Below are 26,957 nucleotides of genomic sequence, written 5' to 3'. Positions count from 1 at the left end.
TCACCGCACATCAACTCTACACAACAAACGCTTGCTGTCGGGGCTGGTGTATGAGGGTCAGAGTTGGCTACTTGGATTTCCTCTCCCGGTTTTTGAGCTGTAATTTGACCCCACCGGGCTGAGTTTGCTCTGCAGAACAAAATAGTTTGAGTTGTGTGCCGGAGTTTCTTCTTAATCAAGGTGGTCTTTTATCACTTCACTTGTATGTGAGATGGTGGAACGTCCTTGGTCCAAACCCTTTGGCTCTGGGGTTCCCCTTAGAAGGAAAGAGTGGAACCCAACTCGAAAGCATAATAATACTAATAATTGCGGTATTTGCTAAACACTATGTGCCAGGCCGTGTTCTAAGCCTGGAGTAGATACAAGATAATCAGATTGGACACAATCCCTGTTCCACATTGGGCTCACAGTCTTAATCCCCATTTTACAGATGAGGGAACTGAGGTTCGGAGAAGAGAAGTGACTTGTCCAAAGTCACACAGCAGACAAGTGGCAGAGCAGACAAGTGGTGGAGCCAGCATCAGAACCCAGGTCCATGCTCTATCTACCGGGCCAGGCTGCTTCTCAAATTCACAAACTCCCCTCCCCGCTCCCCCAAGATCCCCAACACGATCTCCTGCTCGGTTCCCTCTTATTGGACCGGTAATGATTTCCAAAGCCAGAGACTGCTTTTTTTTCCCCCAAGTCAGTCGGTAATAAGTGCGAAACTAGCCATCACCTTTAAACGGCACAGAGGACTCTCTTTCTCTAGACTCCATAATTCAGGTATTATAAAAGACTGCCGGGGCAGGTTTGACAAATACCGAGCCCTCAACTGACCTTCATAAGCCTGGTGAACAAGGTTAAACAGCTGCTCGGCTTGCGATTTGAGCTCGGGGTCTCGGTGCTTGTCTGGATGGTACAGCATGCACAGCCTGCGGTAGGCAGCTTTTAGCTCTTCGGGAGAGGCCTGCGAGAAGAAAAGAAATTCAATTAGAGGACGATCAATGCTATTTAAACATTATCATCATCAGGATCAGTCCTGAAATGGGAAACTGTCAGCCACACTCCAGCACATTTAGCTCTTCTAAATACAGACTATAATGAAGTTATGCTTTATTACTTTAATAAGGCTTTTTGCACAGGTTAATAAAGTGATCAATTATGTACATCAATAGCAATTGCATTTTGATGGGACACAAGGTTACCAGGTGGGGGAAAAGGAAGGGAAGCCTGGGTCTCGGCACTGGCTCGATCTTGAATGGAAAACAGCAGACAGTGGCTCCTTCTGTAGGGAAGCAGCATGGCTTAATGGATAGAGCAAGGGCCTAGGGGTCAGAAGGGCCTGGGTCCTAATCCTGGCTCCGGCACTTGCCTACGGTGCGGCCTCGGGCAAGTCACTGCACTGCACCTCAGTTCCCTCGTCTGTAAAATGGGGAGACTGTGAACCCCATATGGGACAGGGGCTGAATTCACCCTGATTAGCTTGTATCTACCCCAGTGCTTAGAAAAGTGCTTGACACACAGTAAGTGCTTAATAAATACCATTATCATCATCATCATCATCATCATCATCATTCTGTAGCTAACCTATTGGAAGTAAATCAAGCCTGGATGCCCAGACGGGGGCTGCGTGGCACGAAGAGAGATATACCCCTTCGGCTGAAGTGCCGTGCACTGAAAATCAGGTTTACAGGTTTTAGCACCGGGACACTGTTCCATTTCCAGGTTCAAATGACAAATACAGATACTACAAATACCCACATTTCCACTTCTGTATCCCCCAAGGAGTGGCTCCCCCTTCTTCGTCCCAGAGTGCTCTCTGCTCTGTGGAGGGGAAGCGTCATCACCATCACCATTTTTCTTCTGGTCACTACGATGCACTCCATAAAACAGGCAAGAACGTTTTTACCCGGTCTGCGGTGAAGGCGGCAGGCCACCCCTAGGAAGAGCACGCATTCGCTCCCCTTCAATTCCAACAGGGCTTGAAGGTTAAATAAATTAAGGAACTATTTCCAACCAAGAAGGATGGAACATTTTGTGAAGTGAGACCCAAAGACAAGAGGAAAAATGGTTTTAGGATGAGCCTTTCACACTGTGGAAGAACCGATGGGGGGAGGGGGGGTGGCGTGGCCAGCGAAGAGCAGGAAAGGAGGTAGATCAGAAACTTTCCTCTCGCTGCCCCGCGGAAAACAGGAGGCGCTCCCAAATTAGAATTACTGTAAGCACAGGAAGCCTACAGCATCTATCTTGCCAGCCTCTCTGCAACAATGCTTATTCGTGAGCATCTGTCTGGACTCTTTGTGGTCTGTCACAGGTTCTGCGGCCGCACCCCCCCAAAAAAAACAGCCTAGCTCGAGTCCGCGCTGTTGGCATTTGGGAACAGTGCCGCACTGCCCAGGACCAAAATGGTAAGAACAGAAGTATATTTTTGGGTCACTGACAACCTGCCAGAGGAGGCAGGATGTCAGTAGCTTGGGCTACAGGACAGGATCTGGCACTGGATCTGGGCCCCGTCTGTACTTTGGATCCACCAGTGGCTGGACAAGAGTCCAGAAGAAGAAAAGCCTCAAGGCCAAAAATGTATTTCAAGGGGAAAAGGGGCCAAAATTGGAAACTGTTGCATTTACCCTTAATTTCTAATGAACCATAACGCCTGCCAATGAGTGTCTTCTGGAAACCATTTATTTCATAGGTGCCAGGAGTGAGAAAGTTTTTCCCATCCAAAGACAATTGGAAATAAAAAAGCCATTTTATTGCATTTTGAAAATCAAGCTGGAGTGATGATAAACTTTCTAGGAGGACTTGGTTGTCCTAAAATAATGCCAGTGGGTTCAAGGATGTGATATCAGTGAGTTCAAGAAGGGTGTGGATAAATTCAAGGAAGATGGCCATCGTGGGCCATTAAGCAGAAAATAATGGAAATAAAGTATGTACAAATGGTATTTATTTAGTGCTTAATATATGCCAGGGACTGTACTGAGCACTGGGGCAGATACACACTAATCAGGTTGGACACACCCCATGTTCCGCACGGGGCTCACAGTCTTAACCTCCATTTTACAGAGGAGGAAACTGAAGCACAGAAATTAAGGGGTCTACCCAAGGTCACAGCTGACAAGTGGCAGAGCAGGGATTAGAACTCAAGTCCTTTGCCTCCCACGCCTGTGCTCTTTCCACAAGGCCAAGCAGCTTCTATGTCAAGGATCAATATCAAGGAAGGTGGTGATCACAGTATTTCCAAGTATCTTGTTCCTTTTGATGGAGACAGAATTCTGAACTGGATGATTTATTCATCACCTATGTTTATGGCTACTCTCCGGCTCTTTGAGCTTTTACACTTGTCAATTTATGTCTGCTTGCCTTTGCGATTTCAACTGTAGGTCCAAAGAGGACAGGGATCACATCTAATGCCCCCCGAGCGCGTAAAACAGAGCTCCGCGCATAGCAAAGATGCCCAACCATGACGATAACAGAGGACCGCCTATGGCCGGATTCAGTGTGGTGCTTCTCCTGTTTTCAAATCAGAGAGGCAGATGGTCTTCTCTTCAAAACCTTATTCTTCTCCTCCCCAACTCTCACTACCTCGGTGCCACCCATTTCTTATTTTCCAACAACTTCCGATCCGTCACCAACTTGGCCATTTTTAGCCCAGTAATATTTCTCCGACCTATTCACTTCCCTCCATTCGGACACCCCCGTCCCAGTAAAACTCCCATCCCTTCACCCCTGGGTTACTGCGAAGGCTTCCGTGTTAGCCTCTGCCTGCTGCAGTTTCTCTTCAATGCAGCAGCATGAATCATCTCTCATGGGCACCAACTGGATCAAATCACTCCCCTCCTCAAAACCACCGAATTGAAAGACCCCGACCAATATCCGCATAGTATTTAATTAGCCCCTACTGTATGCAGGGTCCTCTGCTAAGCACTTGAAGGAAAGCATTCATTCAATCAAATTTATTGAGGTCTGTGTACAAAACACTGTACTATGCGCTTGGGAGAGTACAATCTATCAACAGACAGAAGCAGGGTGGCTCAGTGGAAAGAGCACGAGCTTGGGAGTCAGAGGTCGTGGGTTCTAATCCCAACTCTGCCACTTAGCTGTGTGACTTTGGGCACATCATTTAACTTCTCCGTGTCTCAGTTACCTCATCTGGAAAACGGGGATTAAGACTGCGAGCCCCACATTGGGACAACCTGATTACTTTGTATCTTCCCAGCGCTTAGAAGAGTGCTTGGCACACAGTAAACGCTTAACAAATACCAAAATTATGAAGCAGCATGGTTCAGTGGAAAGAACACGGGATAGGGAGTCAGAGATCATACGTTCAAATCTAGGCTCTGCCGCTTGTCCGCTGTGTGACTGGGCAAATCACTTAACTTCTCTGTGCCTCAGTTCCTTCTTCTGTAAAATGGGGATTAAGACTGTGAGCCCCACGTGGGACAACCTGATCATCTTGTTTCCTCTCCAGCGCTTAGAACAGTGCTTTGCACACAGTAAGTGCTTAACAAATGCCATTATTATTATTATTGTTAACAAGCTCACAGTCTAGAGGGGGAAACAGGCATTAATATAAATAAAAAAATGTTAGAGATATATCCAGATATAAACATATGTGCTGTGGGGATGGGAGGGAGGATAAATGAAGGAGCAAGTAAGAGTGGTGCAGAAGGGAGTGGGAGAAAAAGAGAGGAGCGGTTAGTCAGGGAAGCTCCTTGAAGGAGCTGTGCCTTCATTAAGGTTTTGAAGTGGGGGAGAGCAATTATCTGTCTGATATGACGAGGAAGAACAGAAACAAAATTCTGCCCCCACCTTGAAGAAACTTGAAATCAATGGAGGAGACTTGGCTCCCCTCTAGACTGTAAGGTCACTGTGGGCAGGGAACATATCTACCAGTTTTGTTATACTGTCTTCCCCCAAGTGCTTGGTACAGTGCTTCGCACACAGTAACACTCAATAAATATGATCCATTGACTGGAGAGAGGAAGCTGTAAATGATTTACAAATGGCAGGTGACATGAAAACAAGGATCCAAATGGATTCACGAGCTTTCACTAATGGGGAGACAGATATACAACTATTTATGAATACAGTAATTAAATATATTGTCCATACAATGCACTTACATACTTCTGTAAGTGCTTGGGAAGGTATAAATACATATGAGTGCTTGGCTGACACGACTTGGGCTTGGGGAGTTAATCATGGAGGGCTTTTTAAGTGAGAAGCAGCTTGGCTTAGTGGATAGAGCATGGGCTTGGGAGCCAGAGGAGCTGGGTTCTAATCCCGGGTCTGTCACTAGTCTCTTGTACGACCAAGGGCAAGTCCTTTGGTAAGTCTGTGCCTCAGTTATCTCATGTGTAAAATGGGGACTAAGACTGTGAGCCCCACATGGGGCATGGACTGTGTCCAACCTTATTAACTTGTATCTACCCCAGTGCCTGGCACAAAGGAAGTGCTTAACAATACCACAAAAAGATGAAAAAGGAGGCAGGCTGTGATCTGTCGGATTGTTTTCCGCCATCTTCAGAGAAGTTCCTGGCTGCAGGAACAGTGCGAGCTAGAGAACGGAGGTGAGGGTCAAATACAGCTTGAAAGTTGTCTTAGGAGGAACAAAGAGAGCGAGCTGGAAAGCAGTGGGTCAAGAGGGCTGATAAATAAGATGGGGAGAGCTGGTGGAGAGTCTTGAAGTCAGTTATGAGGAGTTTTTGCTTGACGCTTCCAAGTGGGAAGCCATTGGAGGAATCTGAGGGAAAGGATGACGTGAGCTGAGCCCCATTTTAAGAAGATGAAACTCGAAGCAGCTTATATTATTCCTTTAAGCACTCGATAGTCACCTCCCTGGCTCAGCCCCCCAGCACTTACGTATATATCTATAGTTGACTTAAATTAATGTCCACCTCCCCCTCTGGACTATAAGTTTGTTGTGGGCGGGAAACATGCCTACCATCTCTTTTGCATTGTAATCTGCCCACAGTAAGCGCTCAATAAATACCATTCATCGATACCGTACAGACTGGAGGGGAAAGAAAGAGGCTGGAGGCAGGGAGACCAGTAAAGAAGTTGATAAAATATTCCAGCTGTGATATGCCCAGAGCTTGGACCGAAGCGTTAGCTGTCTGGGGAATGCAGGAGACAGTTGTAAGAGTTGCAAAGATTTACGAGTCGGGTGAATGTCAGAGTTGAAAAGGGTGGATTATGACAGCAAGAATGAGGGTTTCCACGACTAAGGGTTTTTGACAGAGTTGGGAAGTTGGGAGAAGGAGAAGGTTTTGCAGAAAATATGAATAGTTCGCTTTTGGACATGCTAGTTTCGAGGGGCTGGTGGGACACCCAAGTACAGACGCTGTGGATGCAAGAGGAAATGAGAGACGGTAGGTTACAGGAGAGGTGAATTTGAGGGTTGGCCATATAGAGGTGATAGCTGAAGCCAAGTGACTTGGACGTGCTCCCAAGGAAGTAGGTGCAGAGGGAGAAAGTGAGAGACACCTACAGTTACGGCCTGCAAGGCAGAAGGGAAACCAGTGAACGAGACTGTTAAGAGATGATCAGAGAGGGAGGATGACAACCAAGTTAAATGCCAGGTAGGCGATACCAAACTTTGCTAGTGTTTCAAGGAGGAGGGAGCGGTCCACGGTGCCAAAGGGGGCTGAGTAATCAGAGGATTAGAACGGACCCGTCAGAACTGGCTGTAAGAAGGTCATTGGTGATCTTAAAGAGTGCAATTTCAGGGGAAGGAAGGGATCGAAACCTAACCAAAGTGGGTCCAAAAGAGAGATGGCGGAAAGGTACTGAAGGCAGTGGGTGTGTACCACCTAGTCCAAGAATTTGGAGAGGAATGGGAGCAGGGAGTTAAGGAGGTAGTTGAAGGGGGGGAAGGGGAGTGGGGGGTTTTTGGTATGGGGAAGACTTGAGAGTAGCTGACAGCAGATGGGAAGAAATCATTCGATGATGAAAGCCAGGAGACAGCACTGAGGGACGGGAGGAGAGTGGGAACAAGCGTTTTGGGGAGGTGAGAGAGGAGAGGGCCAGAGGTCCAGGTGGGGAGTGGAATTAGTGATCAGGCAGGAGACTTCTTGAAAATCAGCAGGGAAGCAAGACAAAGATGAGGTGGGGAGAGTGGCGTGACGAGGAGACGCAGGGGTGGGGGATGATCTGGGGAAGTCCGTGTCTGATCGCTTCAATATTATCAACAAAGAAGTTGGCATGGGCATCATGGGCTAGGGACGTTGGTGGTGAAGGATTTGGGGGCCTCAACGGGGTAGATGAAGGTTTGGGAAAATTGGTGGGGGTTGTAGTTGTGTGGTGCAAGAAGGGAAGAATGGAAGAGGTGACAGGCAAAAAAGAGAACGGAGTTCTAGCAGGAGAGAGTGAATCTGTAATGGCACACATTTGGAGCTGGGCCTGGATTTCCCCCACCTACCCTTGATTTGATCGTCTAGATGGTAAACTCCTTGTGGGTGGGGAGCGTGCCTTCCAACTCTGTCGTACTCTCCCAGGCGCTAGGTACAGTGCTCTGCACATAGTAAGAGCTCAATAAATACCACCGACCGACTGAACTAAGTAGGTGAAGAAGATACAGAACTCGGAAATGCTGTGAAGGTAACAATCCTCTTCAAAGCTCCTGCCAGCCGACTCCCTCATACCTAACTGTCCTCTTTTCGCTAGCTTGGGCCCTCTGTTTCGCCCAAGTCAACCCACTGCACCACCTCTTGCCTCCATCTTTTTTTTTTTTAACGCTCTTTGTTAAGCACTTATGTGCTAGGCACTGTATTAAGCGCTGGGGGTGGATACAAGCAAATCAGACCGAAACAGTCCATGTCCCACATAGGGCTCACAGTCTTAATCCTCATTTTACAGAAGAGGTAACCGAGGCACAGAGAAGTTAAGTGGTTTGCCCAAGGTCACCCAGCAGACACACTGGGGACCTGGGATTGGAACCCAGATCCCTCTGACTCCCAGGCCTGGGCTCTAATCACTTGCCCACCCTGCCTCCATCCTACTTCTCATACCAACCCGACAGATGTCCAAAATGGATTCTTTTCCACACTTCCCTTTTAACAGATCCTCCTCAGTCAAGATTTCTGTGATTGCTCTCCCAGTTGCCCTGCCCTAGCACTCACTCCATGTTGGCAGCATTAGCGTGGAACAGAGTGGAGCAAGGTTTCCATAAATAATTCGTCTTGGGTGCTTGCCTCCTCCATGAGATTGAAAGCTCCTCACGGCGGGGATCCTGACTTTGTTGCCTTCTGGCATGTTCCCCAGGCCCGAGCCTCAGTGCTTCGCACCAAACAGGTGACAGCAAAAAGTCAGTTCCTGAATGCTGCATGTTTTCACCATGCATTTTGGGGAAATGCACTGTTGTGGAATTAAGGAATAGGTTCCAGACTATATGATTCTGTCTAAATTCTGTGTGATGCAGCTCTTGAGGATAAGGGGTTTCTTTATGGCGTTTCTTAAGTGCTTACTATGTCAAATGCTGTTCTAAGCGCTGGGTTAAATAGGTGGGACGCAAACCCTGTCCCTCATGAGGCTCACAGTCTAAATAGGAGGGAGGATGGGAGAACTGAGGTTCGGAGAAGTGACTCGCCTGAAGTCACCCAGCAAGAGCCGAGATGAGACCCCAAGTCCTCCGACGCCCAGGCTCGCGCTCTTTCTCCTAGGCCATGCTCGTTTTGCCCACATCCACAGCAATGGCCAAGGCAGGAGTTTTTCAGGGTGACTGCAACATGAGGTTCACTGGGACCCACGAACCCCATATTATTGCACAACTGACTACTGTTGATGGTGGTGATGATGGTTTAGGGACCTCTGTTCAGAATTTTCCGGAGAATGGGCTAGAAATGAAAAAAAAATAAAAGCACTTAGAGTGGGGCAGAGAGCACATGGCCATACTTTCTTTGAAATTCACTTTATCTAGGGCTCTGGAGCAATACTGAAGGGGCAGCCTAACTCAAGTCCAGTCACCTCTTCCTCTGCTCCCTACCACGTGTGTTCTGCAGCCACCTGTTCTCCATCTCAACTTCCTAGACGGCTCCTTTCTCCCTTACCACAGTTGGAAAGTTTAGTGCCTCTTGGGCTGCTAAATGAGCACATAAATAATGATGAATAACTGCGGTTTCTGTTCAGAGCTTATTATGTGCCAAGCACTGTACTAAGCACTGGGGTAGATGCAAGATAATCATATCCCACATGGGACACACCACCTAAGTAAGAGGGAGAACAGGTATTGAACTCCCACTCTGCAGACGGAACTGAGGTACAGAGAAGCCAAGTGACTTGCCCAGGGTCAAATGGCAGGTAAGAGGGGAAGCCGGGATTAGAACGCAGGTGGTCGGACTTCCAGGCATGCGCTCTTTCCAGTAGGCCGTACTGTTTCTCACATATGTAGAAAAACACAATGTAACGATTACAATGATTGGCAAATAATAGATCAGTTTCCAAGACACCGTTTGCCAATTTGATCACTGAACTACGACTAGAGAGTTGGACAGAGTTTCTTACTCCTTTTGCACATTTTGTGACATTTCCTCTCCTGCCTCAAATACTGACAGAAGGGGGAGGGGATAAAACTTCTTGAGATAAAATGAGCTCTCTCGGAGCTATCTCCTCCTGATTATTGAAATTAAACTAGATGAGAAGGTAGTGGAATATGCAGTACTGAAAAACCTTCTTTAATCAAATTAATAAATTGTTTAATGTGTTATCGGTTAGGTAATGGACATGAGCAGCTTAATTTTTCATAAATATCATGTTCAATACAATGTAAGATTGGGCCTTGCATCATAACGGAATAGCGACAGTCACTGGCTCAATATTTCATGAAGGATAACCTCTTTCACCCCCATAAAAAAAATGACATTTCAAAATGTAACGACAAAAAAAATAGCCACTAATAATGGTATTTTAAAGAAACTCTTATTTCTAAACCCTAGACAAAAATGAAAGGGTGCACCACTTTCTATTCTGGGATTGAAAAGTTTCACTGTACCCCTACCTGGTTACATTTTCACAGGAAAGTAAATTCATTATACATTAAGCTTTTATGTACTTTTTAAGTCTCAGTGAATAGACCCTCTGAGTCACAACTGTAAAGTTTTGAGGCCTGCCCCCAGTCTAAAATGGGGCGCTAAGCCAATTAATTGCATTTATTGAGTGCTTACTATGTGCAGAGCACTATACTAAGCCATTGGGAGCGCTCAATACAACGGAACTAGCAGACCCGTTTCTTACCCACAATGAGTTTACAATCTTAGCTACTGAAGGAAACAGGCAGGCAGATCAGATGATTTATAAATAGAGGGAGGAGGAAGAACAAGGATATATAGGCAGATAAAGCACAATATATCATAATGACAGGTGGATAAATAATGGACTATTTAACTGACTATATACGTGTTAAAGGGTTGATGTGACTAAGAGTGCTTAGGATTCATCAGATTCTCTCTCCAGACTGTTATGGCATTTATTGAGTGCTTACTGTGTGCAGAGCGCTGTATTGAGAATGTACAATACAAGAGAATTGGCAGACATTCTCTCCCCACAAGGACCTTACAGCCTAGAGGGGGAAACGGACTGTAAAATAAATTATGGCTATGTACATAAGTGCTGTGGAGCTGATGGGTGAATATCAAGTGCTTAAAGGGTTCAAATTCAGGTGCACAGGTGATGCAGAATGGAGAGGGAGTAGAGGAAATGAAGACTTAGCCAGGAAAGACCTCTTGGAGATATGACAAAAAAGGCTTTGAAGGGAGAGTGATGAATTACTATTTATCAAAGGGGAGGAAGTTCCAGGTCAGAGGGAGGACATGGGCAAGGGGTTGGTAGAGAGCTAGTAGAGATCGGGGTACAGCGTGTAGCAAAAAGTAAGCATTCCAGAAATCCCACTGATCGATTGGTCAGAGAAGTTTTCTTTAGTTTTAGGAGGGCTTTCAACATGTGGAGACCTGCGGTCTGGTGGATTGAAAAGGGAAGAGGGTTCCTGATAAGGGGAGTGATGTGAATGAGAATTGGAGATGGGAGAGTCAAGAATGAGGGGCAGTTATTAGATGGGTTTGGGAAGAGCAAGGAGTATGAGCTGGTGAATGGAGGGTGTGGGGGTGATGAGAGTCAACATGGAAGATGGAGTAAACTGATTCGGGGCGAGCCTTGAAGCCAACAAGCAGGAGTTTGTGTTTGTCGGAGAGGAAAATTATTAGCCCCTGGGGACTTTGGACGAGTGGGGATACCTGAACCGTGCAATGTTGTAAAATGACGATCAGCAAGTTCACTTTGGGCAGGGGCCGTGTTTCCCAACTCTGCTGTATTGTGCTCTCCCCAGTGCTTAGTGCAGTGCTCTGCACACAGTAAGTCAGTAATACCACTGGCTGATTGAGAGAGGACAGAGGTCGGCAAACCAGTGTGGAGGCTGATAGCGTCATCTATCTAATCACGGCACAGTGAGACCCCGAACCAGAGTGGTGACCCTGGTTAGAGAGGAAGGGGGAAGATCTAAGAAATGTTGTGGAGGAAGAACAGGAAGGATTTAGCCGTAACATCTCTGCTACCTTCAAACTACTAGACCATTGCCAGAGTCACTAACTTGCTTCCCAACTGAAGCATCTGGAGAAGTATTCTGGCTATGGGATCTGTCTGAGCAGCACGACGGAGTGCATAGAGCACGGGCCTGGGAGTCAGAAGGCCGTGGGTTCTAATCCCAAACACAGTGCCAGGCACCGTATTAAGCGCTGGGGTAGACAAGCTAATCAGGTTGGACACAGTCTCTGTCCCTTGAGGGGTGCAGTCTTCAGCCCCATTTTACAGATGAGGTAACTGAGGCACACAGAAGTTATGCGACTGGCCCAAGGTCACACACCAGACAGATGGCGGAGCTGCGATTAGAACCCAGGTCCTTCTGACTCCCAGACCCGCGTTCTATCCGCTAAGCCAAGCTGCTGATCTTCCACTCAAAGCTTGTTGGCCCGAGTCAGCTTGAATATTATGGAATCTCTCTCACAGAAAAGCATCAAGTCACTAGTTGAAAAGGTGGCTGGCTTGTCTTTGCCTTTCCCTCCAATTAACCTCCCACTAGTTTAACTATGACCTGTCAAACTGTCTTGTTGGGGCAAAATACTGTGTCTCCAAGGACCATCTGAGAGATATTTAGAAACGGTGTCTTGGTGATTTTGTGTCTGCTGGAGTGGTGCTATGTGAGGTTTCTCCAGGGACAATTTGCTTTAAAGCTGTTAAGCTTAAATTATGTTCAGAAGAAATCTGAACAATAATGTTGAACATTTACGTTCATAAAAGGGAGGACCCAGTGTTAAGTTTTAGTATTTTAAAGCCTGCAATTCTGAGCTAGACTTTCATGTCAGGGTCTTCATGATTGCATTTTAAAAATTACGCCTCAAAATCGCATTCTATTGGCTATTGGGAAGTTTGCCTAATTACTACAACTGCAGATTCATCACTGTCCATATGTTCTGTACTAATCTGATTTTTAAAACTGCATCAGCTAATAAAAACCAATAATTTTTGGTGACACGTTAGTGTTCCTGCAGCATTTTAATGGGGTGGGGGGGAAAGGGGAAGAAACAAATTTGGTAGCTAATGAACATCAAGGCGGGATGGCAGCTCTTTGTGCTGACTAAGAACTGCTTTGTGACTGGAAAGGTGGTTAAATGTTATTGGATCCTGTCGGGAGACATTGCATCGCGTAAAAGGCTGAGCCCTTTGGAAGGTGGCAGAGGACACACTTGTCAAAAAAAAAAAAAAAAAGGAGCAACTGAGTTGGGCTTCGCTCCAAACTCCATTTTAGGTAAGGACACGGCCGGAAATGATAACTTAAAAAAATTCCTTCACTTGCTAACCCTTCGCTATCAGCATGGCACGGGTGGAGTGCTGCCCTGTCCTCACTCACTGACACTTCCCTGTTCCTCCCCATCAGCGGGAATATTTTCTGGATGTCTTGGAAATCCCAAATGACCAAACCCAGGAAGCTCATCTCCAAACAGACAGGTACATCAGCCTCAGTTTCATCCCTACAGTCAATAATAAGTCAAGGTCACTGGGGTGCCGGCTAAATTCACCGAGGTGGCCCTACAGGTAGGACTTGGGTTCTTTTGATCTGGTGGTTTTTTTTTCTTTTCTGGGAGGTTTTTATCTGGCCTTAGATCCTAAAATAACCCTGAGAACAAACTTCCCTGCATTTGAGGCAAATTTTCAGTTCTCTTTCCTTAAATAATCATTCAGACACTAATCCCTAGCCGTCATGAGTGGTTGGCTGCAAGACAGAGGCTTACACTTTCCTGCCAACGGTGATGCTGGTACAAGCAAGATCCCAAACAATCTGCTCTCCCGGATTACAGAAACATCAGGGGAAGATGAGAAGCAGTGGGGCCTAGTGGCTATAACAAGGGTCTGGGAGAAGGACCTGGGTTCTAATCCGAGCTCCGCCATTTATCTGTCATGTGTGACTTTGGGCAAGTCACAACTTCTCTGTGACTTGGTTCCCTCAACTGCGAAATGGGGATTAAGACTGTGAGCCCCATGTGGGACTATGTCCAGCCTGGTTAGCTTGTATCCACCCCAGTGCTTAGTACAGTGCTTGTCACAAAGTAACCGCTTAACATACTATACATTTTTAAAAAAAAGATAATCACAGGCTGCCAAATAGGAGGATAAGGATGGCAATGGATAGACCCATCTTCTCCCTTCTAGTAGAGCTATCAGAGTCTGGGGGCGGGGCTTCGTAGCCCAATAACTCACTTTTGGGTTCAGCTAACCACTGGCTGGGCCCTTCCGTCTAGGCAACAAAAGCAAGCTTTTCATAAGCAAATATGAAAAGCATCCAATTAACTACTAGTGTGAATTACACCAATATGTATTATTTTCCAGGGTAGGGGGGGAGGGAGGCACAAGGGTTCTTCAGCTCATTTCCATATGACTTAGATGGACCCCCAGCTTTATTTTAGAGCTTAGAACAGTGCTTGGCACAGAGTAAGCGCTTAATAAATACCATCATTATTATTTCATCTACTTCAGGCCAGGTGCAAGAGCCAAGCTGGAACGTCAGTCATAGTTCTGCCATTCTCAGGGGAACCAGTGAGAAGCAGTGTGGCCCAATGGATAGAGCACGGGCCCGGGAGTCAGAAAGACCTGGGTTCTAATCCCAGCTCCGTCATGTGTCTGTTCTGTGACCTCGGGCCAGTCGCTTCACTTCTCTGTGCCTCAGTTACCTCATCTGTAAAATGGGGATTAGACTGTGAGTCCCATTCGGGGCAGGGACCTGATTAGCATGTAGCTACCCTGGCGCTTAGTACAGTGCCTGGCACATAGTAAGTGCTCAACAAATACTATCAAAACAAACCCCAATCCAGTGTCAAGTGTTGAGCTCCCCAGGTGGGAATGGACAGGGCTGGGTGGGTCTTACCTGCTGAGAGAAACTAGCCCAAGTCTCAGATGCAGAACCATTTTAAAATAAAAAACAAAAACAAAAAAACCAGTTGCTCTGCGGGCCCCACAGTGAAATAGTCTCCTTCCAAGTGGCTTGTTACTGCACTTACAGCAAATCCTGACAAAACAAGAGGTTGCTAGGAAGTCTGCTCTTCTCACAAAGCCAAAAGCAGTGAAAGAAAGGGATAAGAACAAAAGAGCCTGCCTGGGCAATTCCAGCAATTCCAGCACACTCGGTTCTGCCAGAACACATGGTTCCACAGAACAGAGAGAAACAGCGTGGTCTAGTGGAAAGAGCCCGGACCGGGAAGTCGGAGGACCAGGGTTAATAATAATAATAATAATGTTGGTATTTGTTAAGCGCTTACTGTGTGCAGAGCACTGTTCTAAGCGCTGGGGTAGACATAGGGGAATCAGGTTGTCCCACGTGGGGCTCACAGTCTTAATCCCCATTTTACAGATGAGGGAACTGAGGCACAGAGAAGTTAAGTGCCTTGCCCACAGTCACACAGCCGACAAGTGGCAGAGCTGGGATTCGAACTCATGAGCCCTGACTCCAAAGCCCGTGCTCTTTCCACTGAGCCATGCTGCTTCTACTCCCAGCTCTGCCACTCGTCTCCTGCGTGACCTTGGGCAAGTCACTTCACTTCTCTAAGCTTCAGTTCCCTCACCTGCAAAATGAGGATTAAGACTGTGAGTCCCATGTGGGACATGAACAACTTGTACCTATCCAGTGCTTAATACAGGGCCTGGCACATAGCAAGCGCTTAACAAATACTATTAAAAGACAAAACAAAATATGATGGCAAAATCAGGGAACGGTCTTTCCAACATCACAGTTCAGTCTGGATACAGCACGGATCCCTCCCACTTAGACCGTGAGCCCCATGTGGGACAGAGACTGTATCTGACCTACTATCCTGTATCTACCCCAGTGTTTAAGTCAGTGCTTGGCACCTAGTAAGTGCTTAACAAATCCCATAATTATTATTATTGGATGGAGGGTGAGTGCTATCCCGTGAGTCTTCCTTAATGCAGTAGTAGGCCGTAAGGCGCAACCCCCAGGATCTAAGCCAGGACCTTAGGCCGGTGTGAGCATGGCCTAGTGGAAAGAGCACGGGCCCGGGAATCAGAAGGACCTGGGTTCTAATTCTGGCTCTGCCACTTGCCTGCTGTATGTCCCTGGGCAAGTGACTTCACTTCTCTGTGCCTCAGTTCCCTCATCTTTAAAATGGGGATTAAGTCTGTGAGCCCCATGAGGGACAGGGACTGTGTCCAACCTGATTAGCTTGTATCTTACCCCACCACTTAGAACAGTGCTTGACACATATTAACTGCCTAAAAAAAGCCATTATTATTATTACTACTATTATCCTGCCTCCAGCAACAGCCACTGCCTCCCTGTAGGGTCCTGGCCATGAGGTACTTTGATACCTGAACGCCACGGCTGTGCCAGGGGAGAGCTCAGGGGCCTGGACTTAATCGGCTTACAGGAAACACCCAGCCCCAAAATGTGATAGCTGGGCGAGGTTCATTAAAGGTGCTTATCTGGCCTCTCTCTCATATGGTCTTGAACTGCTGACTACACACTCCGACCTTAGCAAAGTACCAGGCAAAAACCCGGGACCCGAGTTTGAAGAGAAAAGTAAAGAAAAAGTTTGTGACAATCTAGTCTATGGTATCGTTGGTGTCTTCGGTCACACCCACACAGTATTTTAGGATCGTAATTCAGTAACAATCTTTGAAAACTAAGGGGGTGGTGGTGCGTGTGTATGTAGAAATACACTGTTTAACTCCCCAAACAAAGAATGTTTGGCAATTCAACCAGAACAGCAGGACTGGTTGTACAGCACAAGTACTATCAACCAATCAATCCATCAATGGTACCTGAGCATATACATATACAGCACTGTGCTAAGCATTTGGAAGAGTACAATATATGAATTGGTAGCTATGTTTCCTGCCCACAGGGGACTTAATCTGGAGGGGGGAAATCACACACAGTAAGTAGCTTCTAAAAAATTCCATATTCTGTCTTAAAGTGACACCAAATTACAAACTGCTTCAAAAGTACAAGAAAATGGCCCCATTCTAAACTCCAGAGTAAATTTTCCACAAATGACAGAGACGGCAAGGTAGAACACAGTGGTACTGGAGGTTGCAAACTCTGGAACGATATCAGTACTCATGATAATTTCTTGTGCGCAGAACCTATATCAGGCCCTTAGGGTAGTAAGTGGCCTCAAACGGAAACTCTAGCAGCTTCATATCCTGGGACGTGGAGGAAAAAGCTCAATGATGATGATGATGATGATGATAATAGCAATAATGGCATTTAAGTGCTTACTAGGTACCAGGCACCGTACTAAGCGCTGGGGTAGATACAAGGTAATTGGATTGGACACAGTCCCTGTCCTACATGGGACTCAGTCTTAATCCCCATTTTACAGATGAGGTAACTGAGGCCCAGATCAGGGAAGTGACTTGCCCAGGGTCACACAGCAGACAAGTGGTGGAGCTGGGACTAGAAATCAGGTCCTCTGACTCCTAGATCCATGTTCTTTCCATTAGGCCGTGCTGAATAGTAATTAAAATAATAATGACTGTGGTGTTTGTTACATGCTTACTACGTACCGAGCACTGTAGTTCACACTGAGGTAGATACAAGATTATCAGGTACCACGTGGGGCTCACAGTATAAGCAGGAGGGAGAGCAGCTATCGAGTCCCCATTTGGCAAAGGAGGGAACTGAAGCACAGAGAAGTTTGGTGACTTACCCAAGGTCACACAGGTCAGTTCTCTCAACCCACCGGCAACAGTTCTGCAATCAAGGTTATAGTCAAGCACTACAGGCTGGAGAGCAATGATCTCTAGATGCTCAAAAGCAGGAGATGGGGGGCAAGGTCTCTAACTTTCACCTCTAATTCTAGCCCAGAGGGGAAAATTTGGACATCTCAAATCCCGTCTCTCTCCACAGGCATTAAAAAAAAAATCAAATGCATAGAATACTTTCTGTTGCTTTAGTAACTTGTATCTGAGCAAAAAATATTAATTACATTACTGAGGTGGGGGAGGAGAAATAATAATCGGTGAAAAAAATCAGGGTTTTACTGAAATAAATTTACAGTGGACAGTAATGAGAGAAGCAGACAATTAGGGGAAAGGCAATTACCACATGGACTTTAAAAACCCACTTGAGAAAAAACTTTCAGCCATCTCTTGATGGAACTTGCTTAATATTATTATTATTATTAATAATAACAACTACATTTAGGGAAGAAGAAATCCAACTTTATTCTGGTTCTTTGGCATTTAGAATTACAGCCTTATCTTTGAGGGGAAGCGGCTAACTGCTGCATTGTACTCGCCCAAGAGCTTAGTACAGTTCTCTGAACATAGTAAACGTTCAATAAATACCATTGATTGATTGATTGATTGATAGACTGATGAAGAGAACACTGAGTGATTCCTACCTACTGTTTCAGAAACACATACCGAAGAGCCCAAGGGAAGAAATGAGTTCTGCATTTTTTTCCCTTTTTGCTGTTCCCATAATTATAAAGGACTTGGAAATCAGAGGTCGTGGGTTCTAATCCCAGCTCCGCCACTAGTTAGCTGAGTGACTTTGGGCAAGTCACTTAACTTCTCTGTGCCTCAATTACCTCATCTGTAAATTGGGAATTAAAACTGTGAGCCCCACATGGGACACCCTGATAATCATGTATCTATCCCAGCGCTGAGAACAGTGTAAGCGCTGTTACTAAGAACATACTAAGAACATAGTAAGCGCTCAATACCATTATTATTATTACTATTATTATTATTAAAGGACTAGAAGAGAGGTTAACAACCTTTCTGTGCAGAGCAGCAAACAAGATGAAAGCTTTGTGCAGTTGGCTCAGAAAGAGCCAGTTGTATAATTTAAGCTCAGCTTACCTTTAGCTTATTTCATTGTGAATAAATGGCTATAAATGCCCCGTCTCCTGCACATTTCCCCCGGTGGCGTCTGGGCCAAATCTAACTGTCACTCGTGGGGCCCAGGGCTTCGGGACTTTGGTTTTCTGGGATCTCCCCGCACAGTCCCCATGATGTTACTTTACCACACTACATTCAGCATGAACTGACGACATTGTCAGGCTGGGTGGAGAAGGAAGGGGAAAAGAGGGGAAGGGAGAGAAAGGGAAACAGGAGGGAACGAGACGGAAGGCAAAAGGGAGAAGAAAGGGAGAGAGGGACAGGGAAGGGAGAAGAGGGGAAGACGGGTGGGGGAAACAGAGGGGCAGGGTGGCACGATGGAACTGGCACTGGCAACGGTTAGTCTACTCCCTCCAACTCTTCTTTCCAGGCAACTCTCTGGCCCCTGAACTCCCCCTGGCCCATAGCTGCCTGGGGGGTGCAGGAAGGCAGGGATTTCATTTAATAATCATAATAATGTTGGTATCTGTTAAGCGCTTACTATGTGCCGAGTGCTGAACAGTGCTTACCAACTCTCTTGCATTGCACTCTCTCCCAAGCTCTTAGAACACTGCTCAGTAAACACCAGTGGGAGAGAGGGCAGTGCTCAAAGGGCCGGGCCCACTTGCAGATCACAGGGACCCCGCCGTCTTTCTGTAGGGAACTCCACTGAGGTCTCCGGGGTCAGGTGATACCGGCTCAACCTAACTCGGAGCAGGACACTATTCTGCAGGATGGGACTCTCCCAAGCGCTCTGCACAGTGTTCTGCACCAAGTAAGTGGTCAATAAATCCCAGTGATTGGTTGACTGACTCTGAGTGTCCCTCCCCACCCCACGGCAGGTATCGGCGCGAGATGCTGTTGTTGCTCGGGCTCGATCAGGGCCGGGGCAGGCCTTCCTGTCCAAGAGCTGAGGGGATGGGGGTCTGAGGCCTGTTTGTCTCTTCCCCTGACCTCTGCTCCCACCCACAGCGATCCCACGGGAACCTTCAGGGAAGGAGGGAGTTTTCCATTTCGAGTGATCTGGGTCTGGCCAGGGCAGGGGTCACCCATCCACCCTGCCTGATAGAGGGGTCCCAGGCGGCCTGCTCATGGTTCTTTGCTCACAGGAGCTAGGGAGCCTGCCTAAGGCTGACTCCTCTCACCCGAATCCATCGGCAACCGGTGGTATTTACTGAGCACTTACTGTGTCCAGAGCACTGTACGAAGAGCTTGGGAGACAGTTCGGAGCCACAGGGTGCGGAGACGCGAATCCCGCCTTCCCGTGCCCGCCCCGGCAGCAATGGGGCGGCAGGAGCTCAGAGCCCAAGCGCCATCCGGTGTGGCACCGGGAGTGTGGGGTGTCTGGCGGGAGGCTCCCCACCCTGCCCTCTCCCCAGCTGGAGAGCCACGTTTGGCTCCAAACAGGGCCACAGATCGCCAAACCCCAAACCGGAAGAAGCCAGCCGGAATCTCCGTTAAGGAACACCCGTTCTCCCTTCCAGACACCGTTTCAAATAGCAGTCTCTCAGATCTCAGAAGACCAAAGCACACCTTCGACCCCCTCTCTCGGCTCCCTGGGCCCTACTTAATGAAATTATTATGAAATAAGAAGGATCGTCTCGCTTCCCAGTGTGAGACCGGAAGACGGTCTCTTTGTTCTCTAAAGGAGAAAATTAAACACACGAGGAAAGAAAGTTGTTTAAGGCCAGGTGGACACTGCCTTGCCCAGTCTGTTTCTACCATTATACCTTTGGGGGACTATTTTTATAGTGGAAGCTAACTAGACTTTTGCCCAATCCCTTGATGGCAACTGCTTTGTGGAACTCAAACTTGATCCTTGGGGAAATGTCTTTCTTTCTGCTCCCAAACCGCTTCTTGAGATTGCGGAAAGGGAGTCATTTGCTCCTCCCCAAACCCAGGAACTCCGAAGCAGTTCCTTGTTAAAGCAATTTTGGTACAGATAGCTCTTTCCCTCCATTACACCTATAAAGCAGCATGGCTTCATGGAAAGAGCATGGGCTTGGAAGTCAGAGGAGGCAGGTTCTAATTCCGGCTCCACCACTTGTCTACTGTGCCTCAGTTACCTCATCTGTAAAACAGGGATTAAGACTGAACTCCACATGGGACAACCTGATTACTGTTTAGAACAGTACTTGGCACACAGTAAGGGCTTAACAAATTTCATTATCATCATTAAAACCCACAAGGTGTACAGCGCTCTGCACACAGTAAGCGCTCAATAAATACGAGTGATTGAGTGGTCGCTATAGTTAGGCGGCACATAAACTGAGCCACGTGAACAGTGACAGGGGTCCACAGTCTAACGAGGAGAAGAAATGAAGGGGAAGAGGAAGCCGTAAAGGAGAAAGCTGATCTCCTGTGCCCCACCCTTCCTTGCTTTGCTGCCATTTCTCACCCAAGTTCTTCCAGTTCAGTTTTTTCTTTTTAAGTGGTACTTGTTACTATGTGCCAGGCACTGTACTAAAGCGCTGGGGCAGAAACAAGATGATCAGGTTGGACAATGCTTCTGTCTCACCATCTTAATCCTCACTTTATAGACGAGCTAACAGGCCCAGAAAAGAAGTGGTTCACCCAAGGTCACACGGCAGGCAAGGGGTGGAGCCAGGATTAGAACCCGGCTCCTCTGACTCCCAGGCCCCTGCTCTTTTCCACTAGCCCACGTTGCTTTCCCCGACCCTCCTCTGGGCCCTTGGTGGGGAGAGACGAGATGGATCCTGAGACGTGAGAAACTCTGATACCAGACATTCTCCCTGGTTACTGTACAACCAGCAAACCCAGGTCAAGTAACTAAAGAACTGATTCCATTTTTTCTCCTCTCCAATTAAACTTCCAAAGCTTTGACTTTAGGTTTGACCTCTCACCCCTATAAAATCTCTCTTGAGGATAATGTCTCTTTCCCCTCTAGACTATAAGCTCACTGTGGTCAGGGAATGTCCCTGTTACACTGTTACAGTGTACTCTCCCAAGTGTTTAGTACAGTCCTGGGCACACAGTAAGCATTCAATAAATGCGACTAACTGAAATGGAAACTCGGTCCGGAGCCCGGGTTTAGTGCCTTCCCAACCCCTTCGGGTCGGGGGGCGGGGAGGGGGAGGGAAGGGGGTCAACCTGCGAGGCGAGAGCAGTCCGTCCTCGATAAACCGGACAGTCCGAACACTCCATCATAACTCTGCCTCTAGGAAAGGTGTAAAATGGGCTCTCATTAATTCGGATTTGACCGTCTGCCCTAGAAGGCCCGTTGCTTCGTACTTCGCTAATTACTTTCATTCAATCATATTTATTGAACACTTACTGTGGGCAGAGGGTCATACTTAGTGTTTTCAAAGAAGCGAATCCGAGTGCTCCTTGTGGGCAGGGAATATGACTACCAATGCAGCTGTACTGTACTCTCCCAAGTGTTTAGGACAGTGCTCTGCACACAGTAAGCGCTCAATAAATACCACTGATTGACTGACTCCCAAATATCAGCTCCATAAAAATCACGGGACCAAATTTCAATGCTCCGAATACTATCCGAATCACCTCAGAAAGCCGAGGCAAAGGAAGCTTTACCGCTGGGCCAGGTACCCTTCCAAGGTACGGTCAGCATTATGGGGTAAGCAACAGGGGTTTTTTCATTTTACTGCCTGGGATTTTTCTGAGTGAGGGGCTAGTGGGTTATTAAAAGTTGGTGCATAAGTAAGTTTCTCAAAGCAAAATATGTAGTCTCAGGGGCTTCTGGTGGCAAACATATGGAATTCACCGTCACAGAAGGCTATGCCAGCCTGAAATAACAAAGGTTATTGCTATTGTTCTTGTCTGTCTCCCCCGATAAGACTGTAAGCCCGTTAAAGGGCAGGGACTGTCTCTGTTACTGATTTGTCCATTGTACAGTGCTCTGCACATAGTAAGCGCTCAATAAATACTATTGAACGAATGAATGAATGAATGAAAGGTTCAAGAGGGAATCAGTTAAAATCTTAGAAGTTCCTAACGGGAAAAGTGCAGGGGGGAAGATGTTAGTGATAGCGAAGGGATCCACTCACTCTGTCCCACTCTCGCCTCTTCTACTGCCAGCCTTTTGCTTACATTTTTCCTCGTCTGGAACGCCCTTCTCCTTCACATCTGGCAGACCATTACTCTCCCAATTTTCAGAGCTCTCTCGAAATCACATCTCCTCCAGGAAGCCTTCCCCAGTGAATTTCTCAACTCCCCGCTTTAAATCCCTTCTACTGCTACCTCAGCCCTTCTGCGCCGCATGCTGGATACGCCGCTCCCATCACCGATTCGTATTTCCTGATTGCACACTGTGTGCAGAGCACTGTACGAGTTGCTAGTCACAATCGCAGGCGCTTAAGGTCTATCCTCCACATCGCTTAATTACTATACTACGCATCTTTAATACCTTCTATCTATAATTTTAGAGTCGATCTTCCTCACTAGATTGGGAACTCGGAAGGATTCCGAGTCCTAATCTGACTGTCCTCTCCCAAGCGTTTAGATCAACGCAACGAAGGTGCTCGACAAACTCGACCGATCATTCGATCGGTACGTGCCCCAACTGTTAGGATGGTTGTCTAGTAAGGCGATCTCCGCGACGTTCCTCCAAAGGATCCAGCGGCTACCGCCCGAGACGAAACGCCGATCTGGTTTTAGCCAGGAATGGGTTGGCTCGGGGACTTTAATTAGGTGAAGCGACCGGCCCAAGGTCATCCAGAGGGTCAGGGTCAGAGTGGGGATTGGATGGACGGTTTCTGGCCCGAAGCCCAACGGGTTGAGGATCATTATTAAGACACAGGCTCGAGACCACGTGGGTGTTGGCTCTTTCTCACGAGAAAATCCCTCGGGGATTATCAAGAAGGCAGAGGGCTCGACCTCCAGAAGCCACACGTGGCAGACGCTGGGGCTGCGCGTTACAGTTCCTGCTTTGCCCCGGATTCACCTTGTGACCTTGGGCAGGGCTAACCCAGGCCAACGGCTCTGGGCATCATTACCTCGGGGTCGGGGGGGCTACGGGGTGGGGGAGCTTCTCTCCCTGCCCTGGGAAAAATGGAAACGAAAGTCCGATGGTTATGGCTCCGCATCTCGATCAGCGAGGCCGGTCTGCAGCTAACAATAATAATGAGGGGATTTGTTAAGCGCTTACCACGCGCCAAACACCGTTCTAAGCGCTGGGGTGGTTACAAGGTCATCAGGTTGACCCACGTGGGGCTCACAGAAGCAACGTGGCTGAGTGGAAAGAGCCCGGGCTTGGGAGTCAGAGGTCTCGGGTTCTGGTCCCGGCTCCGCCACCTGCCTGCCGTGTGCCTTTGGGCAAGTCACTTCACTGCGCCTCAATGATCTCATCTGTCAAATGGGGTTTAAGACGGGGAGCCCCGCGTGGCCCACCCTGATGAATCTCGCAAGCGCCTAGCAAATACCGTCATTATTAATATCAATCCCCTATTTTACAGATGAGGAAACTGGGGCACCGAGGTCTAGGGACTCGCCGAAGGTCACGGAGCAGGGTAGGGGTGGGATTAGAACTCAGATCCTCCGACTCCCAAGGCCGGGGTCCGGTTCCTGGCCCCGGCGGACGAAGGCGGGACCCGGCGGCCCAAAGGGAGCCTCGGGAAGGGGCAGCCTGCTGGGCCGGGCCGCCCAGGGGTCCGACCCCCGAGGTCTCACCTCGCCTCCGCCCCTCGCCCCCGCCTCAGTTTCCCCGGCGCCGCTCTGTTGGGGTGGGAGAGGGAGGGACACCCCCCCAACCCCCGGGGGCAGAGAGGACCCCGCGCTGGCGGGGGCGGGGGGCCCCGGGGGCACCAGCAGGAGGAGGAGACCGGGAGGAGCAGGGAGAGGACGAGGAGAGGAGAAGGAAGCTGGGGCGAGGAGAAGGAGGAGGAGGATGGAGAGAGGAGGAGGAGGAGGAGGAGGACGGGGGGAGGAGGGGCAGGAGGAGGAAGCTGGGGAGAAAAGGAGGAGGCCGGGCGGAGAAGGAGGAAGAAGAGACCGGGGAGAGAAGGAGGAAGAAGAGACCGGGGAGAGGAGGAGGAAGAAGAGACCGGGGAGAGGAGGAGGAGGAGGACGGGGAGAGGAGGAGGACGGGAAGAGGAGGAGGAGGATGGAGAGAGGAGGAGGAGGATGGAGAGAGGAGGAGGGCGGGGGGAGGAGGGGGAGGACGGGGAGAAGGGGAAGGAGGAGGAGGAAGCTGGGGAGAAAAGGAGGAGAGCGGGCGGAGGAGGAGGAAGAGGAGGCCGGAGAGAGGAGGAGGACGGGGAGGACGGGGAGAGGAGAAGAAGGAGGAGGCCAGGGAGAAGGAGGAGGAGAACTGGGCGAGGAGGAGGAGACCAAGCAAAGGAGGAGGAGAAGGAGACTGGGGCGAGGAGGAGAACATTGGGGCGAAGAGGCCAGGGCGAGGAGGAGGAGGCGGCCGGGGCGAAGGAGGAGGAGGAGGAGGAGGAGAAGAAGGCCGGGCGGGCGGGGCGGGGGCGGCGGCGGCGGAGGCGGCTGCAGGGTCACGCGGCCTCGGCGCCCGCGGCCTCCCCCGCGCCGGCCTCTCCCCGCTTCCCGCGGCGGGGCCTCGGCCCCGAGTCCCTCCGCGAGCCGGCGGGACGGGGGCGGGGGGCGGCGGGGGGGACGGCCTCACCTCCCTCCGCACGTTCAGCAGCGAGTAATAGTCCTCATTGTCCAGCTCCTCCTCCCCCAAGGCCGCCGCCATCTTCGCCACCTTTGACCCCGCGGCCGCGCGCACGAGGCGGAGCGGCGCCGCCGCCGCCGCCGCCGACGACGCACAGCGGCCCCTCGCGGCTCGGAGGGGCGCTGCGGCCGCCCCAACGGGGGAGCGCATGCGCGGTGGCGCGCGGGGGGGGGGCGGGGGGAATCTGTCTGCGCGCGCGCTCGCGCGCATGCTCCGTGGCCTCCCCGGCTTGGGGCCCTCGGGGAAGGGGGGGAGGGGCCAAGTTCAAGGACTGAACTGGGGGAGAGAAGAAGAGGCGTCGAGGGCAAGAGGGAGGGTGATAAGCATAATAATGAGGATGGTTTTCGTCATCATAATAATGTTGGTATTTGTTAAGCGCTTCCTAGGTGCAGAGCACTGTTCTAAGCGCTGGGGGGAGAGGCAGGGGCATCAGGTGGTCCCACATGAGGCTGTCAGTCTTCATCCCCATTTTACAGAGGAGGCCACTGAGGCCCAGAGAAGCGAAGTGATTCGCCCACGGTCCCACAGCTGACAAGTGGCAGAGCGGGGGGATAGATCCAGGGTCATCAGGTGGTCCCCCATGAGGCTGTCAGTCTTCACCCCCATTTTACAGATGAGGCCACTGAGGCCCAGAGAAGCAAAGTGACTCGCCCACAGTCCCACAGCTGACAAGTGGCAGAGCGGGGATTCGAACCCATGACCTCTAACTCCCAGGCCCGGGCTCTTTCCACTGAGCCACGCTTAAAAAATATGCCATCGTATTAAGCGCTTGGAGACTAATAATAATAATGGTGGTATTTGTTAAGCGCTTCCTGTGTGCAGAGCTCTGTTCTAAGCGCTGGGGGAGAGACAGGGTCATCGGGTTGTCCCAAGTGAGACTCTCAGTCTTCATCCCCATTTTACAGATGAGGGAACTGAGGCCCAGAGAAGTCCAGCCCTTACTGTGTTCATTCAATCGGATTGATCGAGCGCATAAGGTGTGCAGAGCACTTGTACAGTGCTTTGCCCATAGTAAGCGCTTAACATATGCCACCACTGTACTAAGCGCTTGGAGACTACTAATAATAATGATGGCATTTGTTAAGCGCTTACTATGTGCCGAGCACTGTTCTAAGCGCTGGGGTAGATCCGGGGTAATCAGGTTGCCCCACGTGGGACTCACAGTTAATCCCCATTTTGCAGATGAGGTCACTGAGGCCCAGAGAAGTGAAATGACTTGCCCACAGTCACCCATCCGGGATTCGAATCCATGACCTCTGACTCCCAAGCCCAGGCTCTTTCCACTGAGCCTCGTTACAATTCAGCAACAGAGACCACCCTGCCCAACAACGGGCTCACAATCTAGAAGGGGGGAGGCAGACGACGAATAACATCAATATAAAAACAAAGCAAAACCAGTAGACAGGCATCAGTGGCATCGATTTAAATAAATAGAATTATAGGTATATACACAGGAATAAAATTATAAATATGTACATATATACACAAGTGCTGTGGGGCGGGGAAGGGGGTAGAACAGAGGGAGGGAGTCGGGGCGATGGGGAGGGGAGGAGGAGCAGGGGAAAAGGGGGGCTCAGTCTGGGAAGGCCTCCTGGAGCCAAACACTGTTCCAAGCACTGGGGTAGTTACAAGGTCATCAGATCGTCCCATGTGGGACTCACGGTCTTAATCCCCACTTTACAGATGAGGTCACTGAGGCCCAGAGCAGTTAAGTGTCTTGGCCAAGGTCACTCAGCAGACAAGGGGTAGAGTCGGGATTAATAATGTTGGCATTTGTTAAGCGCTTACTATGTGCCGAGCACTGTTCTAAGCGCTGAGGTAGACACAGGGGAATCAGGTTGTCCCACGTGGGGCTCACACACTTTTAATCCCCATTTTACAGATGAGGGAACTGAGATGCAGAGAAGTGAAGTGACTTGCCCACAGTCACACA

General features: G+C 49.0%; 1 protein-coding gene across 1 annotated transcript in view; it reads right to left on the bottom strand.

The window, feature by feature from the left end:
* The window catches only part of DNAJC11 (DnaJ heat shock protein family (Hsp40) member C11), a 69,204-nt gene extending 44,121 nt beyond the window's left edge, over positions 1-25,083 (bottom strand). Inside the window, exons 1-2 of the mRNA XM_029065375.2 lie at positions 24,974-25,083; positions 820-949 (exon numbers count right to left, since the gene is read on the bottom strand). Of these exons, the coding sequence (XP_028921208.1) occupies positions 820-949; positions 24,974-25,045 (202 nt within the window). The 5' untranslated portion in view covers positions 25,046-25,083. The remainder of the gene's footprint in view (positions 1-819; positions 950-24,973) is intronic.
* Between the last annotated feature and the right edge of the window lie 1,874 nt (positions 25,084-26,957).

The sequence above is a fragment of the Ornithorhynchus anatinus genome, chromosome 5 (genome assembly GCF_004115215.2).
Source record: "Ornithorhynchus anatinus isolate Pmale09 chromosome 5, mOrnAna1.pri.v4, whole genome shotgun sequence".
In the NCBI taxonomy this organism is placed as follows: Eukaryota; Metazoa; Chordata; class Mammalia; order Monotremata; family Ornithorhynchidae; genus Ornithorhynchus; species Ornithorhynchus anatinus.
The sequence above is the reverse complement of the archived record's forward strand: the minus strand, read 5'-3'. Positions and strand labels throughout refer to the sequence as shown.